Here is a 20,181-nt window from a genome sequence, read left to right as displayed (position 1 = left end):
TGAAGCTCTAGCAGTACCATAAAAATCCTTTGTTAATTCCATATTGCATTTGAAGATGGAGGCCATTGGTCTATCAAGGAAAATAATGTCCAATTGGCTGAATTGTTTAAGAATTTCTTCAATATGTTGGCAGTGGATATTTTTCTGGTCTGTAAAAATTGCCCAACAAGATGCCATGTATGTAAATGGTAAAGGGGAAATAGGTATGTTATCAAAATGTGGAAAAGATTTACCTATTCATATAGAAAATACAGATATTGCAAATGATTGTTTATGTTACAAATCATGATTATTTTCCATCAGATATTCTATCCAGCAAACCTAATGTTATACTACAGCATAAATGGTGCCCAAATTGAGCAGTGACTGTTACTCTTTCTCCTGTCCCTATTTTGGATTAGTATCATGTCATAGCCCTTAACATGAGAAATAGTACCTTGAAGGCTATCTAAATACGTAGATGGTGTGAATTGTCACGAATCAGCCACAAATATCACATTAGTAGAGACACTCTATCACGCTCCAGTTATTCAGGGTCATTTGGTTTAGTTTGGGTACGGTGTCTTTCTGAGAAATTAACGGTAAATCTAATGAATATAAGTTTACACAGCTGAATGAGAAAATCATGCTGTTATCAGAACAATCACCTTTTACATTCAAGAAATAGATATGAATGGTCTCGATTTGTATGAAAACTAAAAATGAATTCATCTTCAAGCGTTGTGTATACTTGTCAGTATCCTTGAATTTAAGGTGCAGTTTAATCATATGTCAAATTATAATGTTTGTCAATTCCTCCTCCTACCTGTACCACAAAACACATTTGCTAGTGTCATTAGATTTTTTAATGCACAAACGCCATACTGGAAGTGAAACCTCTAAAGTGCTTCAAGAATTGGCAAAGACAAACCATAAAAGCAGCTTAAAAGCTTCCACAAGTGTGGAGGAAAAACAATAACTCGGCTTATTGGATGCGATAAAAGCGCTAAAATACCAATCAAGAAATACAACATGTTTTATTCATCGATAGGCTTGAAGATTGTCTAAATCTTTGTATAAGCTTCCATTACTTGTCATAATAAAAACTTAATATCTCTACACAAGCAATCGCCTGGAAAATAATCTCCTGTGTATAGATTTCCTCCCATTAAAATCTGTTAATGTCTGTCTTTCAATTAAGACAATGTCATAAATTTCCCCCATTACTCCCACCTTTGTAGGAATACTTTGAGTAATATGGTGGCAAAGTGCTTTTGTCGCCTTTTATGGGCGCAAACAGTGATATTTGACGTTTTATGGTAGTTGAGAGAATGATCTTGTTGTGAATTGTACATTTTGGGAATGATTTTGATATCTAGAACTGATGAAAGATGAAACTGAAACTAAATGTCCTTCATAGAACTTGGTGCTACTCTAGCCATAATGACCGGTGAAATATCAGCAGTACCTGGAGTAAAAATAAGACACAAGTTGAGATCATTATTCAAAGTGCATGCCCTTCCTCTGTATTAACGTCCATTAAAACAATATTAACACCAAACAGAAAAATGTAGGAATAGAATAGAGGGACACTTTCAAAGAAATTCAACTACTAGTATTGATGGCTTGTTTAACTGGACATTTATGATCAAGAGTCGTCTGTTTTAACAGCTACTGTTCATGCCTTGTTTAATTTCAACAATGTTTAAGTTCAGGTGTCATATATGTTATATGCACAAGATTTGGTTTCAGAAGTGATGTTTATTGGGACCACTGCACGAGTCACTCATTTTCTAGAAAATGATTATGATTTTAGCAAAGAATTATATATGTTGGTTAGAGGAAATGATATCATCTCTCTACGTTTTTCCCCCGAAACATACACATACTGTGGAACGGTTAACACCATTCACAGAACGATGAACAGGTGCTCATCCACATGAGACAAGAAATTTAGGTGGGTGTTTAATTATGTTGTTATTTTATTAATGTTATCAAAAATCCAGTATTCTGAAAATGCTTCAAATCTAGGGTTGTAATTCTATGAATCTTTAGCTCATGGTTTCCTGCATTATGTTGTTAACAGGCATACATCAACCCGTTTTCCTCTCACTTCTGGCTATACACACACACACACACACACACACACACCCATAATACACACCCACACACACACAATATGCTCACTGTCTTAGTCTATGATTATACTTTCTTCTGGCCCATTCTGTCTCTGGTGTGAAAAGAGTAAATTTGAAACAAGGAATATTTTTCTCATTCTTAAGCTCTCATATTTTTTCTCTCATATTTTCTGTTCCCCTTGTCTTCATTCTTTCTGTGACTGTGGTATCTGAATTGCTCTACCAGTTTTACGTCAGAAACAAATTTGAAACAATGAATATATTGTCTCTTGTTGGACATGATGTTAAGTCAGTATTTAAGGATACAAGTTAACATTCTATTGGCTCTTTCTCCAGGCACTCTTAAGCCTTGTTCAGATACGACACAGAAAAACTGTGGTCTTTAAAAAAAATTATTATATGTGCAAGTCCTTTGTTTCGCGCAGCTGCCATTCATTAACATGTTTTTTTAATGTGGTGGCATTTTTGCAGCATTTTACCTTGCCATATCTGAACATGCCTGTAGTACTTTTAATATGGGGATTTCCCTATTCTCTTTTTGGTATGTCAAGAGATTCTAATCATTATTTCACTTTTCTCTGCCCCCTCCTTCTCTATCTCCTCCCCCTTCCCACTCCCTCTCTATCTCCCTGGCTCTCTGTCCTCTTGCTTGTCTTTCTCCATCTCTTAATGTAACTCTCTTTGTCTCTCTTTGTCTCCATCTTCATCAGATATTTTCCTGTTTTAGCACATAGAGAATTAAATTATAATTATTTTCCCCATACAAATCCAACATTATTTTATTCAAGCAAACATAGATTTTATTCTTGACCAACTCGTCCCTATTTTCACGAAGTGACGGTAGTGAGGAAAATCGTAACGCAAAGTGAATGCAATTTTGTTTCACTACCATCACTTCGTGAAAACAGCGACGAATTGTATATTTTTCTTTAAAAATTACTAATATTACACAAATAAAAGAATAGAATATGTATCCATTTTCAATTGTTTTCTTCGGTTTTTATTCAAATCACACAATTCTTATATGCAAGAGTGGGGTACAAAATCAAACATATTATGTACAAATATTTGCAATAAATTACATTCTTAAACAATCTTTTCTCTACAGTTATTTGTATCAACAAAAATAATAACATCTTAAACAAAAGAAACTTTAGAGAGTCCACACGCTCCCCTTAGCATTGTTTGAAGGGAAATAAATAAATATTTGATATTGTAGATCACCCTATCATTCAACTACATGGATATTTTTTTTAACAATTTCAATCCCTATTGAAATGATACATTTAAAAGATGAATATTGTTCAAATTGACTTCAAACCTGTTAAACACATTTGTATTAAAATAATGATAGAAAATATCATGATTCAAGTGGCTATTACAAATAATGATTACATTCATTAAAAAAGCACTGCAAGGATTACATCATTCAAAATAGTTTTTTTTTTTAATTTCTTTCCAAATTTGAACTGAACTTTGCATATGATTAACACATCAAGCATATTAAAATAAGTATGTCAGTACCAAAGTATATATTTTCACATACTAATTATATATATTCATGTTGCATAAATTACATTGATAGAGAATTAATTTTCAAGTATGTATTCTGTCGAAAAGAACATTATTTCATTCAATTATTTTTAGCACTGTCGGCTCATCGCAAATATCCATTCATATTATCACATATTCTGTTGAATCATATTTCTGTTGTACATTCTGTCCAAAAGCAAAATGAAATGGTATTTCACTTAAAGCATAATAAATGATTGTCTATATTATCAATTTGTAACGTTGAAATGATCATGATTATCAATAATTATTATATATGCTGTTATGACATTGCACATTGCCTAGATTTTTCAGACATTTGCCTCATTATGCCTAAATGGAATGTATTTGTATTTTATAAAAGAGTGTTTTCATCACTTCTTTTCAATACTCTTATCCTACTTGTCCTTTTAGAGTAGAATCCAAATGTCAATTATTATTATTAAAGATTTTTTAATTAGATCTTTCATGATAATAAGTGACATTTGCATTCTGTGAAAAGTGACGAAACACCTGTGTTTTGTAAACAATCAATTCTACTCTTGTTGCAATGTCGTTGCCTTTCACTTTTTCCAATTATTGTCTATCATCCAATATTTGGGTTTTTGTATACAATTATGAATCACATCTATCTTTATTAAATACAGTAACATAAACTAAGATCTATGATTGACTGCTCTGTAACAAATATAAATATCTTTAAGGATTAAGTGGAATGTAGAATATTGCAAATAGGAATTCAGTCAAGAAATTAAAAAGCAAAACAAAAATCATGTAAACTGCCAAATAGCTCTCAATTTTTTTTTATTGTGCCTTGCATAATAATGCAAGTAGTAAATTTGAAGGTGATCATGATGACAAAAGTTTGTGATGATGATGATGTGATGATGAGGATACGTTAATGTATATGATCATGATGATGATGATGCAAAAATATTGAGGATTGAAAATTCAAATCACACAATGGTGATGCAATTTTGTAATAATGCTATAATGCTGGTATTGATGATCTATGCATTTCACGACTGACGTGAAGGAGCGAAATAACATTGTATCTTATGAACCTGCTAAGCCAACCAAAATCTGCCAACAGATTATGTTATAAAGAATGTCAAAGGACTCGTTCATACAGAATTAATTGCACAATATTTTCATTATACAATCAAGGAGGGCCCTTTCGTTTCTCAGGTCAAAGGTTAAACTCTTTTTACTATCAGATGAAGATATGAAACTGTTGCTATGCGAGATAGGCCTATTGCAGTTCCGGAGCTTGATTGATTTTTATACGCGTGCAGCATTTAATTCAGACAAATAATACAAACTAGTTGAATCACAGCAAAGTTCCTCGTCGGTCTCGTCCAGTCACTGCAGCGTTTCAAAAGACGATTTTCTTTCTGAAGAATAGTTTCGAAGGAACTTCTTCCAAGTTCAACAACTTCAAAGTAAGTTCACCCGTACAACACTTGCCAAGTATCAACGAGAGTGATACAAACTAAAACATTTAGTTTGCGCTGATCAGTCTCACATCCCCATCATTGGTACGCTGGAGTGCAACGCCGACGTTCCGTGGTGGGCTGGTACGGCGATGGGAGCTGCGGGCGAGACCATGCTAGGTGGCATGGGCCTTCGGACAGCCAATGAGTGCGCCATTAACATCTTCTCGCTCTCGGGATGCTGCGTTTCAAAATGGCGGCGAAGATCAACTTTCCTCTGGAAAGCCCTTCCGCAGATCTTGCAGCCGAAGGGTTTGTAACCTGTGTGCTTACGACTGTGGGTGATGAGGTTCGAAGATTGACTGAATGCTTTGCCACAGACCAGACACTTGTGCGGTTTTTCACCTGCAGAAAAGAAGAAAAGAAAGAAGGAAAATATATTATAGCGTTTTGTCGTACAAAATAGAAATCAATTTTGAGAGAAAGAATTTACTCATGATTCTTCCCCTAAATATAATCAAGTAGAACATTGTTTTTTGTAATTCCCAGCAAGATGCATTGAAAATGAAGAGCAGAATGTATATAGAGGATATTATTCATTTTCTGTACATTGAACAAATCTCAAGCGATGTAAGCTAATAATACGTTAGGCCTCTATGTTTTTATTTTCTGTCGGTTATCAATTTGAGTACACCCCGCGGAATGCGATGAGCAGCAGAGATAAAGATAGAACCCCTCATCATGATTTTGACATTCTCAGAAATGCCTTTCTTCATACAACTGACCAAAGACGGTGCGTGCATGCAATCTGTTCATCATCCATTTTTGCCCAAGGTAATAGACACAAAGGCAAGAAATAAACATCCAATCTATAATCATATCAACGCTCTACGGCCATGTACGCCACGCCGATTTGTTTTAATGGTTTGCATTTTAAGTGAGCAGGCGACAAACATCAAAAATATACGTAGCCCGCGCTTTTTATGGCGATGAAGATGTCTCGTTTTTATCGCACTCGCGGGATCGGAACGCGCAAATTGCTGTATTCTAATCGTTGTCTAGTCTCAGCACGTGAGCCTATTGAACGCGCGCATTGACTTTATTCCCAAACTGAAGATAGCAGCTATTTCGCAGACGATGATCTCAAACATTTTATTACCCGGGCAATGCACATCCGCAAAGTACGACGAACCGCTATTTGACTTGGGTGTTAAAACGATGCGTAAGTAAGTGTTTCTGCTGGTTATGTAGAGACTTAATTTGGGGGATATAGTGATTAGAAGAAGCCCAGAGACAATTTGCTCAAGCTTGGCGAGCCGATTTGGAGTGAGAAAAAGAGGGAAGGGGAAGGGATGAGAAAGCGTGCTTGATTTGGAGTGTATTGACACCAGGAGATGGTTGGTCACGCACGGGGGACTGTAGGGTGTGAAATCGCAGGCGACCGATGATGGCGGATTAAGCCATCATCCAGCGGTCCGACAGCTCATGTTTAGGCGCCCTAAACCTAGTGGCTGTGATACGCGAAACCACGGGAAAATAAATCTTCGCTTCTTCATGACATGAGCTTCTGAAACGGATTTTTAATATAGATGTTTGCCCCTCTCCTCCCATTTGTACATCTTGTTCGTCATAAGTTGTTTTACAAAACTTAAAAAACTTAGTTGACAATTAAATCGCAAGAACATAACACTGAACCGAGCCAAAGTTTGAGATTTAAAATAATGTAGATGCTACGTTTATTATCGTTTGTCACTGTTTATATTATGTGAAAAGAAATGAAAAATAAATTCGCTCTGTATAGAGCTACTACTACTACTACTACTACAAATTTTTTCTTTGTTCATATGTTTTTTATTGAGTAAAATTACGTCTTGATAAATTACTAATCTATGATCATTAGTCCCATGTGATAGTATGCATGGATAGTACCTCAAAAGGGAAAACAAGTGTTCGACCTAAAAGAGGACTTATTTACTGATTCCTAAGAGAGTTCTATCTTCTCTCAATCTTTCCGCAGATTGACTGAACAAGTCGCAAATGGTTGTGGGAATGAGAATCGCTGGGATATGGCTGGGCAGGGAAAGGAATGCTGTTAAATTTTAAATACCAATTAATATTCCCGCTGATCAGCAGCGGTTAGACCGCCCGATCGAGTGAGAGCGCGGAGGCGTGTCAGTCAGCCACCCTTTCCCCGTCCTCCCGGGGTCTAGGTTGTTTGCTTGTCTCGTGAGCGTCACTTAAATGAGGTAATAGGGGAGAGGGGGGATAGAGGGGAAGGAAGAGATAGAGAGAGATATGAATATATACAGAGAGAGAGAGGGGGGGGGGAAGACAGGGGTAAGCTGTGTGAGTTGTTTAGGTAAGAGAGAGAAGAAGAGAAAAGGAATGACTAATGAGAAATTGAGAGAGAAGGAAAGGGAAGTTTAAGTGTAGGAGACTTGGAAAGGAGAGAAAACGATGGTAATATACAGAGAACGAGAGGGGGAATAATTTATAGTAAAAAATAAAAATTAAAAAAGGGAAAATAAAGAGAAAGGGAAACGGGCAAGGAGAAGATTTTAATCGAAAAAAGTGTAAAGTGCGTAAGACTGAGAAAGAGGGAGATGAAGAGAGGGAAATGAGTAAGTAGAAAATGGAGAGAAGGAAAAGGGGGAAAATAATGTTAAACTGAGCAGACAAAGTGAGAGATGGAGAGAGCGAAACAGAGGAGGTAGAGAAGGAGAATACGGAGAGGAAGACAGGGGAAACGATCCAGAAGGGAAGTGTGCATTGCAACTGAGGAGAGAGGGAGAGAGAGAGAGAGAGAGAGAGAGAGAGAGAGGCCGACTGATCGGAGTAACTGAAGTTCATGTTCATGTAGATCTATGTTAAGATTGTCGTAAATCATGTAGGACTCATGCGGATTGAGGAAACATAAAAGTAACACAATAATACGGGCGGTTTTCCCTCCTCTCCACAACAATATTATTTTAGGCCTTTCCGAATCCCTTAAGCTCCATTTTCCAAGCAAAAGTATTGCAAACCTGCCATGAAAAATTCGGGCTTATATCACATTCAGTGCGAATGATTTACATCATAAATCATTATCTTTTAATGTGTTAGGTAATTTGAGATTACATTTAGTGTCGGGAAAGTGCCAGCATGTTGTAAAACAAGAACCCTCCAAAGACCTGTAGATATGGTAGACATTAAATTCTTTTTATTTTATTTCAAGATCCATTGAGGAGCGTGGTTTAGTGTTAAGAGTTTTCGAATCAGAAATGCGGAGAAAATAAGGGCGGATATTGGGCAATTAGATGTGATTGTAGTATAAATGACATTATAAGATAATTGCGGGTGGGGGTGGGGGGGGGGGGTAAAGAAGAAGGTTGCTTCACCTCGAAAAGGACAGGGAGAAAGAAAGCGAACACATTTGTAATGTTATCCCTAATGTATTCAGTTCGTCGGATATGAATAAGTGTTGTATTCCCACGAGATTCTTCAACCTTTTAGGCTTCTTTGTTTAAATTTCGATCTTGAATGATAAATTTCTGTCGATGCCTGTACTGAAGCTGATTTCAGTCTTAAAATAGATTTGCCAAGTAATGTTGAATGTGAACAATATTCTTCCTGAGTAATATATATATTTTTTTAAACATTTGCGTAATATGATTTCTTAAAGTCATCAATGATCATGCCATGTTTTTTTTCTTCAGGAATATAAAAATACGATCATTTGCACGAGTTGAAAACAGAGCAAGTTTTATTGCCCCGATGGCATACATGCCGCAGCAGCATCTATCGAGGAAAATTATGAAAATGGTGTTTGCTATATGCTTTTACACAGAGGTTTTCAGAATGTGGCAAGAATCTAGAGCTCATAATAATAGGGTTCATACAATTAGTTCAAAGTCCTCATTCCCTAAAATTGGAGTGGTCGAAAGTTATGGTGTCAGGCTGTTACTATTTCTTTTCACCCTCCCTCAGCTGCAACATCTCTCCTCATCTCATAAAACATGAAGCTTCACGATACGGCTAAGCACCTCCGAATCGTTTCCAAGATTGCTCTCAACACTTGCTCGCCGGGCAGCCACCTCCCACCCAGCCGGGTCTAGCCGGGTCAGAGGATGTCATTATAGCGGATATCACCCTTCGTTTCCAAACCCCATCATACAAGTCAATCGTCACCCCAAAGTACATGAAACCTCATATTTATTTTCCCGCCTAGCTCTAAGAAAATGTGACAAAATCCATAATCGCAAGAAGTCGAGTATTCTGTTCCGCTCAATGAATCTTTATCTTGAGCGCGTGCAAAGGTTTCACACCCTCCAATGGATTTTGTGAGGGACACAGTTAACCAGACAACTCCCGCCATTTTGGAAAGGGTGGTGATGGCGACTTTTTCGCGCTGGTGCCTGATTGCTATTTGCTGTAACAGCGACCCACTTAACACGGCTGAGGGGATGCTAATGTCTTGTTTCAACCTGTGAGATTTACCAGTTTGCGACATGCTCATTTCATTTTTCACCACCAAGAAATAAAAGCAAACCCAAAATGATCGTCGGACCAATTGGTACTACCATTACTCTCGTGTTGAGGATAAGGGTGATAAACGTCGACCAGAGCTCGTCAAATCGTTCCTCACAATCTTGTGCTATCGAATTGATGTAGCTTTATGGAATTCTCAAAGGAATAAAGCATTCCACTTGCGCGTTTCCTCTTCCATTTTACTCTTACAAGATTGACATATCACTTTCGAGAATGCAGCAAAATCATCCCCACGTAATTGAGATCATTTATGATGAAACAAAAACGATAAAATGGGTGACCCTTTTAACACCTTTGTGTACAAACGAAGCCATTTTTTAGGGGGCTTGTACGTTTTTGTGTGTGCCTTCTCTCATATCTCGCTTGCCACCACATCTCCAAAATTTGAAGTGCACGGCCGAAACAGTTTTTTTGTAGTTTCGGAAGCCGTGTGAACTATAATACAGTATAGGTGACAAACTTTTCAACTTATACCATGACTGTGTTCGATGCTCTCGCAATCTCGAGTCATTGGCACCAGCAGTCGGTCTCTGTCCGTGTAACCCCCTTTTCGCCGTAAATCGACCGTGAAAATTATCCTCAAATTTTTACCGCTTTGCATGATAACCAGAATGATTACGACACAGGTTCATGGTTTTAATGGATCGAGGAAATCGAAAAGCATATCAAAGCGATATCTGTGATATAGCTGTTACATGACTGACATCCTAATCAGGATTTCCATTTAAAAAATCGTGACTAAGGAGGCGTAGCAATTTGCCGACCTCAAGATTGAGTTAAAAATAGTACTGAATCATAGGCCAGTTTCCTGGGGGGGGGGGGGGGGTATTCCATACGTTTTCTTGGGGGTAAAGGGGCGGGGTGGTATACCGTACGTTGTGAAAGTCGATCAAAGTCGTCGTACCTTGTATTTGAGTGACCGAAGGTGTTTCTTTTTTGTTCTGTTTTCAGCGCATACTTGTACTTTCCCTATCGCTATCTTGTATATTCCAATTGCTCCGGGCTTTATTTCGTCAAAAGCATAGGATAAGTGGTAGAGTTGCAATTAGGTTTTCGGTTACTTTAAGGATTCGGATAAGGGTTGGGTTAGGGCTAGGTCCAGGTATGAAGTCGGGAGTGTAGTACCTGCAGGATACTAAACGCGGGGCAGTATAATGCGTGAGCCTGTATCGCAAAACACTCCCGGCATGACTATAGTAGCGCATTAGTTTTAAGTACAAGGGATTTCATGAGAGATGACAATACTTCGAACGTAGTAGAGAAGAAAGCTAAATTTGTATTTTGGTAAGAGGATTTTGATATCCTCAAATCACAGTGGTAATCTGATAACAATTAGATCACTGTGCTCTCGAGACTTGTAATACCTCTATTCTTCTTTTTGGTCGGCGTATATATTCAACCCCTTTAATGCGGTGACCTATTGGAATCTCAGTACAACACTCTATCAAACACAGGTGCAAGAAATTAAAGTTAAAGTCTTGGACCCGATTGTGAAAGTTCCTGATTTTTCGAAAACATGCACTGTCAGATTATTTCTGAATAAAATTGTGATATTTAAATTGTAATAATATTTGCTGTATAGATTTTACAGCATTGTGGCATTATTATGTTGTATGTTGAATTTAACAAAAATAATATATCATTGAGCCGTCATGAATTTGATAAAGCTTATGACAATTGTTACAAAAACCAACATTAACGGAAATATAATATCACAAATCTCTATACGATTTAGCAATCGTAATGTACATATTGTAGTGTCAACTGCATAGTGCCTGATCTTAAAAATCATTGCATTTGCATTTTCTAGAATCTTGAAATCGACAAACAACTCTGGATGTCTATTGTCATCATTTTCTTTACCTCTACACACTGCACGATCCTTCTGCCTGATTTCCCGCGTTTTCTTGATTACGTGCGAGGCACAGAAGTCATTTGATTTACACTTTACAACACAACCAGTTAATCAGTTTTGTAAGGAACAAACCTTTGCTGAAATTCACCAAGGCGAAATCCTGCCTGGTGCGCTGCTTGTGCGGGTCTTAATTTCACAGAATTATCGCGGGACATGTTCGCTATTGTGCGACTTGGTTCTTTCTCAAAATAACGACAGACTAAAGAGCTTCTTGTTCTGTTACATGCGACCGTGCCTGAAACTGGCGCTCCAGCCTAATCGAGCGCCAACAATTAAGCAATAACATCGCACAACGGGTGTTGTTAATGCTTTCTAATTTGCCATAAATGTGAATCTTGTTTCCCCATACGCATAAAGAGAGATAAATCAGGCAAACATTGATAACAAATGTCTATGATGTCGTTTGGGAGTTTTCGATTATCTCTTTTTCTATAGATGTGTTAAATATAAACATTTCAGAATAAAATGATTTGGTATAGCTTCTTTGATAATATGTATTGGCATGTTGGGTTAAACTCGCAATAAAATGTATTTTATTCCTATTCTTGTGGGGTCTATTCAATCTATTTACACACTCATATTAATATTGATTTGATTGGTGTTTTATGCATCAATAATTAAAAGGTAGATGGTATAACTTGTCATTTGTCACTATATTGCACTGTATCATGGAAATGGTGCACGTAATCATCCTAATTGGTAGAATGTCATTTCTGCAGCACACTCCTACACATTTTCATTACTGAATAGGAAAGATAAATGTTAAAAGTCAGACCTTTTCACCTTATCCTTGTATACACAATCATAGTTTTCAATATTCACGAGACGAAAAAACGATTATTATGAGATATTTGTGTAACAATCTTACCCAGTTACGATTATGAAAATGTAATAAGGCACTATTATCAAAGGACATTTCATCATGACAAGACAGATTAGTGGAAGGTACCTAGAATTAGACAGGATAAAAGATGATACACGTCATACATCATTTCCAAAACTCGAGATTGGGGAGGTGGGGGGGGGGGGGTGTTTTCCAAATGAAAACATGACCATTACGTCCCAATGACTACCTATATTATCCTGATCACTCACTCAATCAAATTAACTTAGGCATTGGACAAAAGCTCACCACCCAATATACATATACGTTGCTTTTTTTGTTGTATCCCTCGGCCAGTTTTTCACCTCTCCCGCAAATAAATCTAATTCAGATATAAATTGATTTCTCAATTGATTTGTGGTGAAAAATATTCACTTTTGGTGGGGCTATTATTCTCTCCTCTGAAAAAAAAAAGCTCACATGTCTCTCCCTGACGCTCGTGCTTTTCTCTCTATGCGCATGTTTCGATGACAATGCAGTAGTGCAATCAATTTGCAATATGAAATTTATCGGTCTACTCAGTATCTTGTAGCCGGACTTGATTGGCAAGCTCTAACTGATAGTTTTCGCATCATGAGATATATCTTTACTAACCCTACACTCTTTATTCATTGATTACGATTATTCTGTAAAATGGGATGTTTTGTCCGCCCGGCTTTTAATCTCTTACTTCCCGGGCTTTTTTTGTCAAATTGGTGAAGCATGGTCGACGATTGCCTGGTTAGATATTCCTTTTATTATGTGTAGTTATTCAGATTCTTTTAGTCATGTTATTGTGTTAGATACCTGTGGTTGAATACATGCAGTGGATTATACACGAGTGAGATACGGAGAGGGAGAGAGAGGGAGAGAGAGAAAGAGAAAGAGAAAGAGAGAGGGATGTAGGAAGGGAGAGGGTGAACTGAATATAGGAGAAAAATAGATATAAACAAGATGAAAGGAAAAAGATTGGAGAGATTGAGAAAGAGAGAGGTGGAAATAGAAAGAATAGGAGATGAACAAGATTAAAAGAAGAAGATGTGAGAGACTGAGAGAGGGTATAAGAATGAATAAAGAGAGAGAGAGAGAAAAGGAAAGGAGCGAGAGTGAGAGAGAAAGGGAAAGGAAAGAAGCGTGAGTGAGAGATGGGATAATGAAAATATATTGAGAAAGTGAAAAGAAGGGAGTGAGAGATAGAGAGAAGAGGGGTGAAATAGAAAGAATTGAATAGGATGGGGTAAATGGCGCTTCAGAGGTTTTTTTTAAAAATAATCTTTCTTTTGGAAGCTATGAGGCAGAGATGTGCTTTTACAAGGACAATCTCTTCATGAAAGGAAACCATTTTAAGATATGAAAAGAGCTTGGCATTTCGACATTTAGACTTCATGGAAAAGAAACAAATGTTACAACGTCAAGGGCTTTTCCAAGCGATACAGCTAAAATGTCATCAGTTTCATATCCAATCGTCAATTATTTTACCGAGTTTTACTCCCCATGAATAAAGTCTTCATTTCTATATCAAAATCGGCTTATGAGATTTACTGTACTTTTCCAATCATTTTCTAAAAAGAAAATCGGGAGATACAAATATTAGTTGACAAAAAGGACAACGCAGAAACTCTCAGGCTTGTATTAAATCTCAATCGCTTCTTCCTCTATGAAAACGAGAGATAATGGAAAATAAACCTATTACAACCAGCGAAGACGGTGAATTCTTAACCCCTCTCTTCCCTAAATCGTCTGAAGATATTCCTTGTTAGCGTGCATCCAAGAGAGAATGGGTTAAGTGATGTTGTTATGGTGATGATACAACCGCCATATTTCCACCTGCAGTTTTTCCCATTGTTTGGTTTACCTCGGAGAGGGAGAAATAATAATGTAATCTTGAAACAGCGTAATCTGATTGATAGCATCAGCTAATTCCCGCTATACGTGTACTTTGTTCTATTGTATCTACTCTAGATTCTATTTTCCCGCGTTATTTTATGATCGTTTCCTACCCGCTGCGTTTGCTGTCTCTGGCACTTTTCAGACAAGAATAAACAAGAAAGTTGCACAATCTAAATGGTATGATCCGAGTGAAGGATTACTCCTAACATAAGAGTTTGTTTCTCCTTTTCAGTCTATCACTGGAGGAGTTTATACTCGAATCTGTAGTAAATTAATGTCCCTTCAAGGGCGACAATGTACACAGTAACGCTGATATTTTATCTGTTGGGTTTTGCTTCTTAAATGTTACTTTATATTTAATTTTATGACATTCCCATGCTTCAGCACTTTTTACCTGAATGTTATGACATTGCGATGTGTTTTGTCACTGCTGACGTATTACCAGACATGTATTTCAATATGTAGGCCACTATGTATTTTGATATAGACAAGTAGGGTATATTGTTTCGAGTGAGGAAACATTGAGAATTTATGATTTGAATTAATGACGAGGTACTGACCTCTGCAGTTTGCTTGTTTTTCTTCCAAGTTATTCACTGTCTGATTACAATAATTTTAAACCTTCAACTTGAGTTATGTCTGATAATATAAAAGACTTCCAGGCGAAGCTCTGCTTAAAAAAACTTTGTAGATTTTGATCTATCCTTGCGAATATTTCAGAATGCCATCAAACTTAAAGATCCACAAATGAACAAAACAAATAGCATTTACGGCCAAAAAAAATCACCCAGTTTAAATGTAATGCAAAGCCAAGGGCGACACGAAGAGAGACTTGAATCTGTGTCATCAAGATAAACCGAAGCACTCGAAGAGAAATCTAACCCGAAGCGATACGCCTCTTACTGTCAATTGCCCACTCGTCCTGTCATTACCCGCTACTTCAGAAACTCGGGAAGTGATCTCGACTTATTAACGAGCATAATCTTACACAGTGCATGGTAATCTGTGGTATTGGACAATGACGGAAAGGAAGTCTAACGTTTGCTCCACCGACAATAATTAATCAGAACTTCAGGGTTATGGTATTGTTGCGATTGGGTTTTATTTATGTAATGGTGATCATGAAGATGATAATAATAATAACGATATTGATGATACTAAAGAATAATATCAATTATAATGATATTTATTATTATATTTTTGTTTACCTAGCACAGCCTCATCGGCTTCAATGCTGTTCTTTCAGAGGGCACCGTAGTTATTAGTACCCCAGTGACTGCCAGGTACCCATTTACACCAGGGTGGAGAGTGGTAAATGTGGATCAATGCCAGGATATTAGTGTAGGGCTAAGATTTGAACCCTCAACCCTTCGATTGAGAGTCTAGTGAACGAACCACTATACCACGACAACTAGTTAGGTACAGTGTTTTGCCAAGGTTTTCAGTTCGGATATTGTTCGGTGTGTGGTAATAACGGACGAGCTTGTGTCGATTGTGACGTACACCCGGATAAAGAGCAAAATTACTGCGTTTGGGTTAGGCTACTGTCATTTACTCCGAGATTAGGGGATCACAGAATAATTCATCGCCTTGTAATTATTGTCCCTTAATCGGACTACAACATTGAGAAAGAGAAACCAGTCGGTCGGTAGTGTCAAAGTACTGATCCCTGCTTATTAAAGACCAAGTCCAAGTCCTATCCAAGGCCCTTGAAGATAATCGGACTACACGTCTTTTGTTCAAGAGGGGGACAACTGTAAAGCAGGGATAAAAGTGCTAAAGTACTGATTGAAAACCATGTTGGCTGGCTTCAGTCACAAAGTTTTGACAACAACGCCTTTTGTTATGTGGGAAGAATCACATATGCTCGTTCTAAAGGCCACCATTTTGTTTTGGGACCACTATACATATTAGTTATCCGATTAGGTGAAGATCAGGCAAAAGAAAAACCCATGTTGTAAGGAATTAGGGGTTCGTGTTTTCAAAGATTAGGAAACGGGTTTAGGACACCATAAAATCCAAACGTGGATTTTCATTCGGAAATAGCACACGTTTTTTTTGGAATGGAACTGTATAGGCTTATTTTCTTAAAACTACTCTATTATAATTACCTCGCTGACGTTGCACAGGTTCTTTTCATCTCGTGTCAAAATGTCGAAATATCCATTTAATTTGTCTTTTTCTATTTGTAGAAAATGCCAAGTAGCCTGAGTAAATAATGATTCTAAGAAACATATTCTATTTAAGGAATGGCTGATTATGGACTAATTTGTTTGTGAATACCATTTGATCAGGACAATGTGTAGGGTAACAGCTATTGGTGATTCGAAAATAATAAAATAAAACATACGGAAGGTATAGAGAACATATTACTATGACGTATATATTCATCACTGTTTGTGGTAATATATTATAATACAGAAAGTGATGAATTAGGAAACTGCTCACTGCCGTTTTGGAATGCTGTATTGATTTCTTTCTTGAGGGTTACATAGAGATTTGGCTTGCGATTAACGGTATTCAACACGGGGCCTGTTACGCCACAAAATGACAACAGTGAAAGGATTTGTCGAAGGATTTGCTTCGGCAGAGGGATCAAATCGATCCGGGGATAAAAAATAAAAAAGAAGAAGTAAAGAGTCGGTTTGGGCTGTTTGAGAGATTTGTGATATTGACGAAGGGATTAGGACAAGATATGGTTGGCTCATCCCTTGAAACCTGTTGGCATGTACATGAATAAGATGCTAAGCGCGATGTAAATTCACACCATCTTTGAAAGATGGGAGGGGGTGGGGTAAAATGCGTGAAGGATAGTGCCGTCGTTAGTGTGAGAAATGAATATGAGTTTGATTTGTCGATGTCTTTAAACGGTGTATAAGAGTGTGATGTGTATGCTCCGCCTGACGCGTACACACACATGCGCACACAACCCACATCAGGACAGTCAGTGAAAGTAATCTGAATACAAACGGAACTATTTTTAAAGTCATCTCGATCAATAACAATCAATTATTTATGCGAATTGACAATGTTTTAAGAGTTCACCATAAACCAAACTTTCTACCTCACCGAATCGTAAAAATAAGAATCGTGCGAAAACCAACATGTGAACGCATTACACAATGAACGAAAAGACGATAAAAAAATCACCTCCCCATTTTGGCGCCAAAGAATGCATCGATCGCTATGCGGTTCAAATCGCGACGATCGAGGTCGATAACGGGACCGTTTCTTGAACAGGGCTTTTGAAACAAAGTCTGGGAACAACAGATTAAGATTTAGATTATTTACAAATCTGCTTAGAGCTTTCATTTTGCCTTTTATGTCCGCCCTCTCCCGTGCCTTCGTTCGGCCCCGCCAATCGAATCGATGCAGTCTTTTGGGCGAAATATCGATCAGATGACTCGCCTGCAAATTGTATTTGCTTCAAGAAAGATTGATTTTGAGCGATCGAAACAGATTTACCTTCGCAAATCCTTTCTTACATCTCCCCTCTACTGCGGAATGTATGATGTAATCTTTGAAAAGCAATCCCTTAAGTATCTTGTTTTCTGTCTCTCGACATTGTTCAGTCGAAAAGAAGTAAAGGGAATGATTGAAAGACAGGACAACTTTCAAATGTTCATCCCTTTCCCTTTGCCTTGAGCAATAAGTCTTCAAGCATAAAGTGCTTTTATGACGTGGTTAAGAGCCTATACATTTATTTTCTTTCACTATTTTGTTTTGAAATATATAATATTGAGGAACACACATTCTTACTCGGGGTTTTTATCACGTATTGGTATAATACCATGAAGTAAACTTAATAATTTAATTCAGATAGATCCAATGCAAAAAAAAAGAATGACCTGGAATCATGAGTAGATGTAAACATGTTTGAAAATCTAAATATATATTAAGTGACTACGAATATTCCCTGACTGCAAGAATGGACTGCAAAGGAGCGTGATGATGATGTAGACTCTAAGCAGCATAATGGCACAAAGAGCACAGCTTGATTGTCAACATAACTGACCCCTTAGGCATTAATGTGTTTTCAACTAACTGTTTTGCATCACTATGGTAGCTCCCGAGCAATAACAAGTGGTACGATTATTTACCTGTATGTATGTAGGTGTGTTTCTTCATGTCCGACTTCTGATGGAACCTCTTGCCGCAATACTGGCACGGGTATGGTCTGGTGTCTGAGTGAATCAGCATGTGGGTTGACAACGTTGATGACCTCTTGAATGTCTTTCCGCACTGCTTGCACTCGAACGATCTCTCCTGCGAGTGAACGGCGCGGTGCTGACTGAGACTGACCGCGTGGCCGAACGTCTTTTGGCAAATGTCACAGGCGAAAGGACGCTTACCGCTGTGGGAACGTCGCACGTGAACCTCCAGCCCATGCGGTGTACTGAACACCTTTCCACAGTCCAAACAGTTGAATGTGCAATGCGGACCGATGCCGATCGGCGGCGAATCCAGGAGCTTCGATTCGCTAACCTCGTCGACCTCTGGTGATAACCGCTGCTGGAGATGATGCGGGTGGTGGTGATCGGGGATGCGGACGTTGCTTGGTGTTAGAGGGATTCCGCCGCCGGGGAGACGCGGTGGCTCGCTGTGGACGATACCGTCTCGCGTCAGCGTCTTTTCGTGCTGATGACGCGCGTGGGGATGATGTACCATCGAATACGGTGAGCGGTAAGCGGCGAAGTTGGGGATGGCGAGACCCACTTTGGCGTTGTACCAGCGGAGGTCTTCCGGTGCTAGGGTGCCGATGATATCCTTCTCAAGCTGGGCAAATCGAGCACGGTAAACATCGGTGTAACTTAACCGACCATCTTTGAGCAATTCATTCATCTCTCGGCTGATGAAACCTGCAACAGAATTAAAACAAACATAGAAAATATTGTTGTAACTACTGATTTTAGTACCTATACATTTAAGAAACAAATAAGCATTTCCATTAAGTTAGATAAATTTAATTTTAAAAACCGGGAAATTATGCAGTTTATCATAAATTGACGGAAATCTGTTTATGACAATGATTACTTTGCATGATTCCCATATAAATCAGACTCTACAGCATTTAACTATATTCAACAGTATTACGTGCCTTTAATCTGATTTTCGTATAACACAGATATCAACACCGTGATGTGTGAACAACACGAAGGATCTGCTTTGCCGAATTATGGTTTAGTGGGTAAATTCTTATAAAATAGCTCTTTGGGTTAATATTAATGATATATGAACAGAATTTCTTATATACTTGATCTGATTATACACCTCAATCTCCAGACATATTGATTGGGGTTTTCATTAAGGGAAATCACAAAAATCGATTACGGCTTGATGTGGAACAAGAAAAACAGATTTGTTTACCACCGCTAGTATAGAGATAGAAGACAACAACTTCACATTAAGGTCACCTCATTCTTTACATAGGATGGCCTCTATCAGCGGGTTGAGAAAACCTTGAATCAAAACCCTCTAATCTGGACTTTATCGATCGGTTTACAAGTTAAACTGCACAAATAGGTATGCTCCCATTTGACAAAGTAAAGCGACCGTTGTGTAAAATTGGTCGTGAATTAATTGGAAAAAACCTAAACTCATAGGAAATTTAGACAAAGGAGTGTTAAGTATTAAAGTGCTCACAGGGCTTAAAGCTTTTGATTATCTTGGAGCTCCTGTCCTGTTTGAAATACGTTTCTATTTCGTGTTATTCTTTGCAATTTTCACAAGCTTATTCTTACCCGTTATGAAACTACTGAAATGTTCGGTCTTCGGATCGAATGTGATTTTCAATCTGATATTGCATAAAATCATGAACAAGGCTCGTGCCTTGCAATGATTTGATAAACAGCTGTTAAAACAAACTAATCAGATAGATTTATAAAC

The 20,181-nt window shown here is 37.8% G+C and overlaps 1 protein-coding gene across 1 annotated transcript in view; it reads right to left on the bottom strand.

Annotated features, from left to right (window-relative positions):
- Positions 1-4,439: 4,439 nt before the first annotated feature.
- The window catches only part of LOC589099 (zinc finger protein 764-like), a 33,995-nt gene continuing 18,253 nt past the window's right edge, over positions 4,440-20,181 (bottom strand). The window contains 2 exon segments of the mRNA NM_001281752.1: positions 4,440-5,506; positions 18,396-19,154. Of these exon segments, the coding sequence (NP_001268681.1) occupies positions 5,190-5,506; positions 18,396-19,154 (1,076 nt within the window). The 3' untranslated portion in view covers positions 4,440-5,189.

Source organism: Strongylocentrotus purpuratus, unplaced genomic scaffold (assembly GCF_000002235.5).
Source record: "Strongylocentrotus purpuratus isolate Spur 01 unplaced genomic scaffold, Spur_5.0 spur5_scaffold_4, whole genome shotgun sequence".
NCBI classification, from domain to species: Eukaryota; Metazoa; Echinodermata; class Echinoidea; order Camarodonta; family Strongylocentrotidae; genus Strongylocentrotus; species Strongylocentrotus purpuratus.
Note: the sequence above shows the minus strand (reverse complement) of the source record. Positions and strands in the feature narration are given on the sequence as shown.